This window comes from Triticum urartu, chromosome 7A, assembly GCF_056163025.1.
Source record: "Triticum urartu cultivar PI428250 chromosome 7A, HENAU_Tu73, whole genome shotgun sequence".
In the NCBI taxonomy this organism is placed as follows: domain Eukaryota; kingdom Viridiplantae; phylum Streptophyta; class Magnoliopsida; order Poales; family Poaceae; genus Triticum; species Triticum urartu.
The window spans coordinates 477,121,399-477,133,629 of NC_141879.1; the positions used below are offsets into that span (position 1 = coordinate 477,121,399).

General features: G+C 43.4%; 1 protein-coding gene across 1 annotated transcript; it reads left to right on the plus strand.

Moving 5' to 3' along the window:
• Positions 1-3,062: 3,062 nt before the first annotated feature.
• On the plus strand, positions 3,063-7,295 carry LOC125528438 (nucleic acid binding/RNA binding protein). The gene is given in 11 exon segments (XM_087534439.1): positions 3,063-3,259; positions 4,396-4,473; positions 4,652-4,678; positions 4,680-4,764; positions 4,865-4,878; positions 5,012-5,119; positions 5,227-5,309; positions 5,414-5,489; positions 6,034-6,219; positions 6,598-6,726; positions 6,935-7,295. Coding segments are annotated over 11 exon segments (1,026 nt in total). The 5' UTR covers positions 3,063-3,193; the 3' UTR covers positions 7,109-7,295.
• Positions 7,296-12,231: the final 4,936 nt, after the last annotated feature.

The window sequence follows — 12,231 nt, forward strand, 5'->3', positions numbered from 1 at the left end:
GATCCCTTGTAGTACAGTCTAGAAAAATCATAACACCAAGAGGAGGGACAATGTTGAGTAACGACCAAGAGATAATTGACCCCCACATGGGGACAGTGGGATGAGGTTCACATCGAGTCTGTATTTTCCGTAATTTATGTCAATAGAACTATGCAATTTTTTTTTCATGTTGAGGCAATGGAAGACTTCGTGGCCTGAAACTTCACAAGATCTCGGACCATCTCTGTCCGTTCGTCCTAACATGTGGAATTTGATCACCTGTTTGGGCATCATTTTTTGAGAGGAGATAGCCCAGTGAGTGCAAATATTAACACAATTTGGAAAGATCTTTGGCAGCTCCGAATCCCTGAAAAAATTAAGCATTTTGGATGGAAATTTCTAGAGGGATACTCCCATGCTTGGGCGTGCTGGCGGGTAGACACATCCCTCTTATACCCGAATATCCCTTATGTAAAATTGTATTTGAGGATATCCAACACTGCCTCTTTACCTGTTCACGGGCAAAGGACGTATGGGCAGAACTAGGCCTAATCGACCGAACAACTGTTATGCAGGATCGCTTCGGCTCAGTCAACTCAGAAACTCTTATCCATCTATGCTCAGTTGTGCGTGACATACCTGTTGCTGAATTGATCCTGGTGACTATGTGGTACATCTGATGGCAGAGATGACATAGTACAAAAGGAAATACTATCCAGACTCCAAATCATACGGCCATGAATATATGGGTGTTAGCTACAAATTTCTATCGACACCGAACCAGCTAGTTCGTAAGATTGATCACATGCTGAAAAAACAGCCAAGTGAGGGGACTGTAAAAATTAATATCGACGTGTCATTTCATGCTAAAACTTTATCGGGAGTTAATGGTGCTGTGGCGAGGGACAACCATGTAAATTTTATAGCAGCAGCAACCTGGGAATTACCTCTCTAATGTTGAATCAGCTTTTTTTAAGATTACAATGTTGAATCAACTGAGTTGAAAGTTATCCGAAGTGGATTGATTCTAGCAGCAAATATTGGGTGCACTAAAATTATCACTGAGTCTGAAGCATGTTTGCTTTGGAGGTGTTAACGAATTCCGATTTGTATGTAGGCCCTCATGATCAATTTTAACAAAATGCAATCAACTGGCTTTACACTTTGCTAGTGTCAGTTTTATTTACTATAGTAGAGAAGTCAATCTAGTTGTTGATAGTCTAGCTAAACATTCTTTTAGCTCGAGTTTGTCTGAAACTTGGGAGTCCGATGCTCTTGAATTTATTCTTCCTCTTAAGTAAATGATATGACAATTTTATAAGAATAAAGTTTTTATGCTTCAAAAAAAATCAGGGCTTTGGTTTTCCTTAAAAGAAGACATTAGGGTTTTTGTTTCTACCGTTTGCTTGCTAGCTGATGCAACGGCATTATTCGGTCATGAGTGTACATTTTATTTTTTATTTTTTGTTGCCCCCGGAGTGTATACATGTTGTAAGTGATAAAACAAGACGCTACACCATAAGTAAGGAATAACATTGCTTTATTTTAGTTTGAACCACCTTTTTACATGTTGAAACACTTTGAAGTTTGAGCCATGTGTTGGACCTAAAAATCTGTGGTTTCTAATGGAATAGGTAGCAAGGCCACTTTGCCACCTATTGCACACCGTCCTCGCCCTGAAAGATCTCGCCCCACTCCATTTTTGGGTGTCTAGGTCCATGGTGATGTTCGCGGCTTCTTCCTCTCTCACGTGTATTACGGTTCGAGCTGCTGGATTGTACTGACATGAGCAACTCCAAGGCATGCTCGATGCAAGTGGATACGAAGCCCAATGAATTTGTCGTGTCGGCCGCTTTTGCGTCTTACTCCTTGCACAACTGGGGCATTGTTTGGCACCCTGTCCAGCAATATCCTACTCTGACACGTCCTGTTTTGAGCTACCCTTCATAGCAAGTGTGCGTCCACATGAACTCCTTGTGTGATGTCCACCAGAGCCTTGTTAAATTTAAATGCACTTTAAGTTGTTTTGGCTGGATCTTCTAGCGAAAACTTGCCCATCAACTGAGGTGCAAAAATGTGTCGCTCATTTCCACCGAGCGCTAGCTCCGCCTGAAGGACCTCTGAATGAGCTCAGGGACATCATTTTTCTTTGTTTAAACCTTAAAATTAACATATATACATGTATATACTTTCCAATATTTTTTAAAATGTGATGGGGAAATAATAATTATTTACATTTTAAAATATCAAGTAATTTGAAAAGTATTCACACCTTTAAAACTGTTCTTGTAATTTTAAAAATTATTTAAAAAATATTCATATAATTTATAAAATTGTCAATAGATTAGCATTCACATGTTGTAAGATTTTTTATCTAACTAAAAAGTTCCGTATTGTAGGAAAATGTTCGTATAATTTAAACGCGTCTTTGCATTTTTAAAAGTATTAATTCATTTTGTGAAAACTTTAATATCTGGAAATTATTTATTCAAAATAAAATAAAAATAAAAATGAAAAGGAGAATCAATTAAACATGAAAAAAGGCAGAAAAAAATGACTCCGGATAGTGGTAAGTTCTTCCTTGTATAGATGGTTGAGAGAAGGAGGTGTCTTCTCTGAGCCTGTGTTGGATACATCGACTGATCAAGACACCTCAAGACCACGAGAAGTAGAAATAGTGAGAGGACCGCTTACAAGGAATGCTGTGATAAGCTGGAAAGAAGGCTAAGATATTGGTGAAAAGGGTTTCCATGAGATGGTAAGCAAAAGAGATAAATCCTACACAAACACGAGGGTTGGGAATAAGATTTTTTTAACTACTATATAGGTTTGGGAATAAGTTTTTCTTTTTTGAGCGGTGGTTTGGGAATAAGTTTTTCCTTTTTGAGAATTGGTTTGGGAATAAGTGAGTGTCAAAAAAACGAAAATCGCCCAGCGCCGGGCCAGCCCGCTCGCACGCGCGTCGCATTTGCGCATCCACGCAGCAAACCCCACGATGGGCCGAGAGTTGCAGTCCCTGAGTCCCAGCCCAATTGGAAGAGGCAAATCGACTCGGCCTCTTCTTCCTCGCGATAAAAATCCATCCCCACCACGAACAGACAACAACAATAAGATTTCCCCAAACGAACAAAAAGAAAACTCTCGGGCGGCGCGAGGCGTCACGAATCGAATCGAATCGAGCTCGAGCCGGAGGAGAGCGTCGGAGGCGGCGGGCATGGAGGATCTCAGCGTCGAGGAGCTCGCCTCCAATCTCTCCACCTACAAGGACCAGCTCCGCGAGGTCTCTCCCCCTCCCCCCATCCCCCCCTCGCGTCCAATCCTCGGTAGTAATTCGTTGTGCTGCGGCGATTCCTCCATCAGTTCTGGTTTCCCCACCTAGGTGCTGCGCGTTATTAGGGCCACAATAATTTGTGCGCAGCTACGTGCTTTGTTTCTGTGCTTTGGATGCTGTGTGTTCAGAGATTAGGTTTCGGATGTGCGTCCGATTCTAGGGTTTCGAGAGGCCTAAGTGAAAAGTCCAGGACCTTACAATTGATTAAACCTTTGATTAAATAGTAGAGCAGCCGTAATAACCTGCTCTTATCACTATTTCCCCAGCTAAAAGAGTTATCATTTTCATTATGTTAAAGGGACGCCGGGTATTGGAACAATCTGTGGAAATCTGCCTGCTCATGTCAGCGATAGATAGCTAAATTAGTTTGAACTGCAGAGTTAAAAAATCCTAAGGTAAGTGTTGGATTCTGAGACTTCTTAGAAATACATATTGGACAACACTGGATTGACACATTATGTAGCTTGATTGGTTCCCATGAATTCTATACTAGGGCTGTATTGTGTTGGTGCTGCTTGGTGGAGCAAAATGTTTCGATGTCCATCGCCCATTTGATCCTGCATTTTGTTGAATTTACATATGTGCAGAAGACAGAACAGTCCACTGGTTCACAAATCAGAGCATGCAACTTTTTATGTTCATGTGGTTAACGCTTTGTAAAGTGCACATGGTGGTTGAATTTTGTCTCGAGACTTGTTGATGTATTTGTTCCAAGTTTGGTCCCTTGTTGCAGTCATTGTTTCGCGCTAGATTCTACTCACTCTTTTTAATATTTTGTCCATGTCTTTCTGTTTTAGAGGAGTGATTTACATTGAAAATTGATTAAATGATCTTCTATAAACAAATATGACATCTGCTCTGATCTATCCGGACACTAGCCAAGGTGTTCAACTGGTGACCAGTTAATCGTTTATCAGGGTAGATCTTGCACTATTGCACATGGCAGGTCAACTGCTATTGAAATTCCTTTTTTTTTCTTACTGCAGTTTCGTGCTATTTCCTTTTACTTTTACCTATTACAAATCTCATTTGTTGTGAAGCTTTTTCATTTACATTGTGGGTAATCTTTTGTCGTCCAATTGTAGGTTAGGAAGTTCATCAAGGAGAAAAAAGATGACGCTGGAATTTCTGAATATGTTGATATGGAAAAGGAGCTTCAAGAGGTGAGTTATCCTGCATTTTTTATTATGCTGCTGTGTGTTGATATCAGCTAATCATCAGATGCCTTTTCTTTTACTTTGTTGCTAGTATGAGTAAACTGTTTGTAACAAAAGGATGTTTGCTTTCTTTTTTGTAATTTGGGGCCTATGCTATCAATCCCTTTCTCTTCTTTGTTACAAGGAGCCATGCCCGGCAAGCTATCATGAAAAGGCAGCTTGGAACAGTGGATTTGTTTTTGGGCCATTTAGATTTTATTGTAATCTTGAAAGGTGAGAAGGTAGATTATGTCAATGGTAGGGACCATCTGAGCAACCATATATAACTTATGAACACTAAATATAAAATTTCATAGCTTCAAAGTTGTCCATTACCCTTTATCTTGATTGGTTGCAGGTTTGTGTCTCATGGTAGAGTACCTCCTTCAGATTTTGGGTGTCGATGCTGCTGTTCTGAGTGAATCACAAAATTTGGACAGTTTAAATGATAGCAGGAGTCTAGTTTTGTTAATTGCGCTAATGTATTTCTCTGCAACAACTGCAGGTTATTACATTAACCGAAGAGCTTTTGGCAACTGCAAATCCAAGTGAGAGTGCGCAGAATGATGTAGGTCTATCACCGCCAAATTATTCTGCTGGAGTGCACTCAGAGGTACTCGTAGTTTTGTTTTACATATGGATTGCTCACCTGGAAGTTACAAGTGCACTTCTGTTCATCATAACCGTTTCATACCACTAACATACTTTATCTGTTTTTAGGCACTGGATGACCTCTCACAATCCCATGAAAAATTTGCAGTTGGTACCAAAGTGCAAGCTGTGTATAGTGAAGATGGGGAGTGGTAAGACCTTTTGAGATATATGTGTATGTTGCAATTGTACATTCTTCTGTTTATTTTTGCATATATAGTCTGTTTGCAATTTGTTTGATCAGCTAAATTATTAGGTACAATGCGACAATTGAAGGTCTGACACCAATTGGTTATTTTGTAAGTTATGAAGGCTGGGGAAACAAGGAAGAGGTATGCTAATTGTTGGTCATATGGCTTAAGTCTCTGTCTTTGACAGCTTCATTGGTTTGAGGTCATTCATGTAATACTTTTGTCATCGGGATGCAATTTGCATATTCATAAAATTTGACGGAGTACATATATGTTATGACCATGATGTTTTGCCCTGCTTCTGAAGTTGTTGAGTTGTCAAGTAATGCATCGTCATATATGCTTTTCATCTGCAGCGAAAAGAATTTCTAATGGCATTTGGCTGTATCTGCCATCCTGTTTATTTTCCCATTGTAATGCTTATTCCTGTTTAGCATCCTTAACGTACAAAGGAATTCACCGACTTAAATAACCTTTGCCTGTAGTGTTTTGTCTTTTGTTGGACCAAACTGGCACCCATAATTTCTGAAATTCCACTTGGCATGTGAATATGTTAGTATAATATAAATAAATAGAATGCTGGCTTCAGTTTACATACCAGTCTTTTTAGTTGTCGCTTCAGTTTACATATCAGTTTTTACTTCAATATAATAGTGTGTGCAAACTTTTTTTTTGCCTTATACAGGTGGACCCTGCTAATGTCAGGGCACTTGACGTGGAAGCTGCTGATGCTTTAGGACTAGCTGAAAAAGAAGCTGAAGCGACAAAAATGGCATTAAAGAGAAAAGTTGAACAAGCAGCAACATCTGACTATCAGATTCGTAGCTTACCCACAAAACTTAAGATCGATCCAAATGATCCAGAAGATGTGGTAAGTGAATTGGTCTTTTGTTCAATATATTTACAATTGCAAAGTTAGCCTTGAATACCTCCCATGTGCCACCATTCATCATATTACTTCTGCCTTTAAAGGAACAAAGTTGACTGATCCTCACTTTTGAGGATTGAATGCATTTGTTACAAACAAGTATGTACATTCATGTCCATGAACACCCCAGGTATAGCTTTATGACAAACCTCAGGGCTTCCACATTATGTCTAGTGGTGTTCTTCTTGCCCCATTTTAATTAGCGGCTCATTTGTACTTCCATTTATAGAATCCTTCTGATCTTGCAAACAAGCATGCCTTGTAATTTTTTATAGCTGCATCAAATGGGTCATGTGTTCTGACTGGCTTTTGTGTCTGCAGAAAGCTGCAAAGCGTAAGAAGATCCATGCTTTCAAGTCAAAAGCCCGCTTTGAGCAACTAGATTTCGCACAGAATAAGCGGCAAAATGCATGGCAACAGTTCCAGACTACCAAAGGAAAGGCTAAGAAGGTAACATCTCTATTCCTAGCCGCTAGAAGGCAGTGGGACTTCCTCACTATTTGGCTAAAACTATCTCCAGAAGAGCTTGCAAGCCCTTATACGAGTATTTGGCTAGAGCAGTCTAATGACACCCTAACTGGCCTATCTACAATTGCTTCCTTTTGTCGATCGGACTGTTCACTTAGACTTCGATTTTTTTTGTTCTGTTTGCTTTCAGGTGGGATTCTTTTCGGGTCGCAAGAAGGAGAGCATCTTCAAGTCACCGGAAGATCACAGAGGTAAGGTGGGGGTCACTGGTAGCGGGAAAGGCCTGACTGACTTCCAGAGGAGGGAGAAGCACCTTCATCTCAAGGATGGTTCTTCTGGGGATGCAGTGGACTATGAGGAATAAATCTGGTTTCACAAAGTTGCCATGTCCGGCACTTTATTGCCGGACTGGGCCTCTGTCAGAGCTTGTACTCCGTAATTTGTATGCTGAACTTGTTGAAAGCTAGAAATCACATATAGATATTAACATTGTCTTCCTCAATGTTTAGTCTCAATTTTGTGAAAGTCATGTTTTCACTGCCCGAGTTTTACACCACAGTTTCATCAAGTTTTTTCTCTGCATCATTTGTGGGAGTTCAATACAAGTACTTGGCAGAAAAAGGTGTTGAGGCCGTGTACACTGAACCAGGCTCTTCTTGCCGTTGAAATGCTGCTTCTGAACATTCATCATACCAGACTTGGGAGGTGTCTTGTCTTAATTTCTTCACCCCCCGCGGCCCACACACGCAAAAAAGGAAGCTGATTTTTCTTACAGCATTTTGTTGTCCTTATAGAAGTCCTAGTGGCAATTTTTTAGAGATTTGGTCACATCTTTGAAACAAAACAATTGTCAGGAGAAATTTCATCGTCTCTAGAACCTTGTTGCTGCTGATGCTTGCGTTGCTGCGAGTTTCATTCACTTGTTTGAAACAAAACAATTGAGGACAAATTTCTGTTGTCACCTCTTTTGTTTCAAAACAAAAGAGTTGTCAGGAGAAATTTTGTCCCCTCTGGAACCCTAGTTGCTGCTGACGCTTGGCGAGTTTGGCCACTGCTCAGATATGAAAATGAGAGTTTTATCTTCCTTTTGTTGTCTTCTGCAGGACCCTGTCTAGTCTTTGACTGTGCTTTCTGACATATATGGAAGAAAAATAGAAAATAAGCAGCAGCTGATGTCCCAGTTTCTCTTTATTTTGAAGCCAACTCACAGCTTGCTGGTAGTGGTGGTACTAATAGATATCACCCATGAAGACATTACAAAATTTGCCACATGTGGCACATGTTGTCGCTGAAGCTCTGTCGAGGTCAGCTCTCCCCATAAAATCGGCGAAAAGGAAAAACCCGATGACGTCGCGAAAGGGAAGGAAAAACAGTTCCCTTTTTCCTGGTTAAATTGGTGGCACACACACATGATCCCCGTGAAAGGGTTGAGAGGTTGGCATGTCAATTCAGGAGGCCGTGCGGTGTGGATCAAGACGCGCTGCTGCATAGGGAAAAGGAGTAAAGGAAGAAAACGTCTTGGGTTCCTGACTTGGCTTGTGAGGCAGAATTCGTATCTCAGACCACATTATGAACATGATACCGTTTTTCTTCTTTCTTTCTTTGTTTCTTTTGCTTTTATATATGTTTCTTGTTGCAGGGAGTGAACGGTCGGTCGACAGCCGCGGAATCGCAATGCCAATGGCGTGGCAGAATATATATCGATAAAAGCACCTTGTTTTTCTCGCCGCGCGCGTTGTGAGCAAGGAATTGTACAAGGATCAGTGAGTGGAGGATGGGACCTGAAGTGGTCAAGGCGCATTTTTCCGAGAGAGATAAATAAATCCTTGTGAGCGCATTTGGCATGATCCATTTCTTGCAGGTAACAATTATTATCATTATTTGATTGTCTTCTATATCAATATAAGATACGCATGCTCATGCGTATTCTAGAAAAAAACTATCAGTTGATTGTGCATTGCTTGGACGATTAGGCATAGTAGGGGTATTTACCTACCCAGCTTATGAGGTAAGGCTATCGAGTCGAGTCCAGTAGTTACCTACCGTTGAGATGTGACCCTCCTAATAACCTGGAAAGTTACGTTGCCTCAAGCTTTCATCTTCATCTTTTCTTCCCAATCTTACGCCACCGGTGCCCCTTTTTCCAGGCCATTTGGCAGCGGCCGGTTTCCCTTTCCCGGATTAATTGCTGGTGGCCGTGCACCTTCTTCTTCTTCCTGCCGGTTTCATTGCAGGTTTGGAGAGAACTGAAAAGGACCAGTGATATACTGTAGCTTTCACGTATTTTTCACAGCATGATTGATTGGTTCCTCTCAGTTTCTTCAACATCAACAACAAGAAAAATGCTTCTTAATTCCCTGCATAAAAATGCCAGTAGTAACTACTGGTCATGCTTCTAGAAGAGATGGATGGATGGATGGATTGATTGATTTCCTCTTGTTTCTCTTGGATCACAAGCTGCAATTGCACCATGCATCACATTCATGTGCATGCGGTTTGATGGATCTTGAGAAAGAAACGCTGTTGGTCTGGTTTGGTGCGATCTCATGTTTGTGCTTGGAGAGTTGACACGGATGCAGGAAGCTTGATGAACACTGCGCCTGAAGACACTTTTTTCTCCACTTTCCCCATCGTGCGGCCTCCCGATCGTCAAATCTTTTCGTGATCTTGACACGAGAAAAAGGGAGTCCACCGGGTCGAAGCTGTCGCTTGTTGGGAAATGCACACGACGATATATGCGCATCTCGCCGTCTTTTCTTTCACATTTTCACCTGCGTGTAAAAAGGCGTCATGATTCACCAACTTGACTGTAGTGTAGGCAGGTTATTCTCAGTTTGGTTTGATGAGCCTGGAGCTGGCTGGTTGGTTAGACGGTCGTCATGAACTGTTGCATGTGTGCACGGCACAGGGGAAAAAAGAAGCTGTGATTTAGATGGGGTTGATGGGATTCAGTTTGGTGTGAGGATTTTTTTTTCCTCATGACAGGTGCAGCAGCTATCATGTGTGCAGCCAGGAACTTGCATTGGCTGCCACCTACCTGACCTCACCTTTGAGGCTTTGATGCTCATATGTATGGTAAAATATAGTAGTATCATCGTGACGCTGTTCATATCTGAAACAACATATTTTTTTTCTTTTTCTTTTACGTGGGAACACAAGAGACGTCTTGTTTTTCACTCACCAGAAAAACGTTGAAAATCGATCTCGGTGCGCTGACATCTCCAGGGTAGCTTTGCTTTGTCCTGCAAACTAATTAAACGTGATGGGGGCAAAAGTTTCTGCCATAGCAACCCCATAGATGAATGAAGCAGATAAGATCAATATGGTTGTATATTGATCCTTCAAATGTCAGTCATGTGTTTAATAGCAAGTACTCGTATCCACCGCCACCCCAATTCGCCAACCCCACCGCCTCGACGCTCCTCGGCCGCCGCCCCCAAGCACAACCGTCGCCGCCCCGAAATTCCCCCGATGCCGCCGTCCCGACGTCACCGTCCCGATTCGCCACCCCCGCCGCCCTGCCACCATCCCGATGACACCGCCCCGATCCGCCACCCTCGCCGCCCTGCCGCCGTCCTGACGTCACCGCCCCGATTCGCCACCCCCGCCGCCCTGCCGCCATCCCGACGACACCGCCTCGATCCGCCACCCTCGCCGCCCTGCCGCCATCCCGACGTCACCGCCCTGATTCGCCACCCCCGTCGCCCCGATGTTCCTCGGCTGACGTCCCCAAGCACAACCGGTGCCTCCCGAATTGCGCCGTCTTGCCGCCGCCCAGCTGCCACCTGTCATCGCCATGCCGCCGAAGAAGCTCCCGAAGAGCAAGACGGGGTTCTTCGGCGTGCGGGCGAAGACGTTCGGCAACTTCGCGGCGTCGAGTTCTCCGACGCCGGTTGCCACTTCTGGCTCGGCACCTACACCACCGCCGGCAAGGCCGCGCGTGCCTACGATGTGGCAGTGTGGCGTGCCAGGAGGCCAAAGACGGACCTCAACTTCCCGAAGATCGAGACCCAGGCGGATGCGAAGTTCCTCGTGCCAGAGGGCATTCAGATGGAGGAGATAACGAATAAGAGGCCGGCCATTGTCGTTGGTCCTGGCGATAGCGACGAGACGGCGATGGCGAGGACGAGGTTTGTGCGGGAGCACTTCTGGAAGCGCGACACCAGGCAGAAGGAGGAGGTGAAGGAGGGCGAGGCCGGCCCCTCGACGGTGATCCCCGTCGAGGAGTTCTGGGGGCCCTCGGATGAGGACGACGAGGAGTACTGGATGCCCTCGGACAACAAGTAGTTTAAATTAGTTTTAGTAGTCGTTTAATTTATGTATTTAATTAGAACTATATTTGAATTATGTTTGAACTATGTCTGAATTCAAATGAAGTAGTAGTTGAAATTTCTAATTTTACATCTTCACTTTGCATCATCTATTGGAGTTGTACTTTTACATCTTCAATATACATCATCTGTTGAAGTTGCCTCTTTTTTGAAGATATAAAAATGAAATGCACTTTTCGATGATGTAAATTTTGCATCTCCAAATTTGCATCATTTATTGGAGATGCTCTAAGCGAGTCAGGTCTATCGGCCCGCTCCCTCTTCCTCACCCCTATGTGGCGACGGGAAGAAAACCCTAGATCGCTGCCTCCGCCGGTTCCCTCCCCTCCTCCCTCCTCCCTTGCCGCCGCCAGAAGGCACGGCCGGGCGAAGCCTGGTCGGCGGCGGGAATCTCTTGTCCTCTCACACGGGGAGATCGCCGTGGGTCGGTGTCTTCGGCTAGGGCGTGGCGCAGGCCGGGCGTCACGGCGTGTCTTCCTTGACGTGGGAACAGAACGGACTGTTTGTTTTTCACCAGAAAAACGTTGAAAATTGATCTCACTGCACTGACATTTTCATGGTAGCTTTGCTTTGTCCCGCAAACAAATTAAAAGCACCATGGGTGAAGCAGATAAGATCAATATGGTTGCATGTCGATCCTTCAAATGTCAGTCATGTGTTAAGAGTATATGTGCATGTGATAATTAGGCGAGCTCACGCATCGGATAGACAGGTGCACTTTTTCAACAGAAATTGAATGGCATAACCAAATGCAGACAGAGGCCCCTTGCTTGGTGCTGCTGCTGCTTTTGCTAACAGCAGCGGCATTATTTGAGCAATTAATCATGCATGGCATGCAATGGCAAAATGAACCCATTGAATTTCGTCTAACCTCTACGCAACCTCCTTGCTTGTCGGCAAACACTCACAAACGTAATCACAAATTACCTGCTGCTACTCCATGGATCTCACCCATCATTTTTCATTTCTATTGAAAGGAGACTTGGGGTTATATGCATGGTTTGAATCAAGTGGCCAATAAGTGGCTGCTAGTGCTAGGTGAGTATCGATGACTCAGCCATGATTACTGACTGACTCCCTATAGATGTGTATACACTACGTAAAATGCGTAGCGCGTGTCCATCGATCCAGTGGATGAAAACGCGTAGTGTGAGGA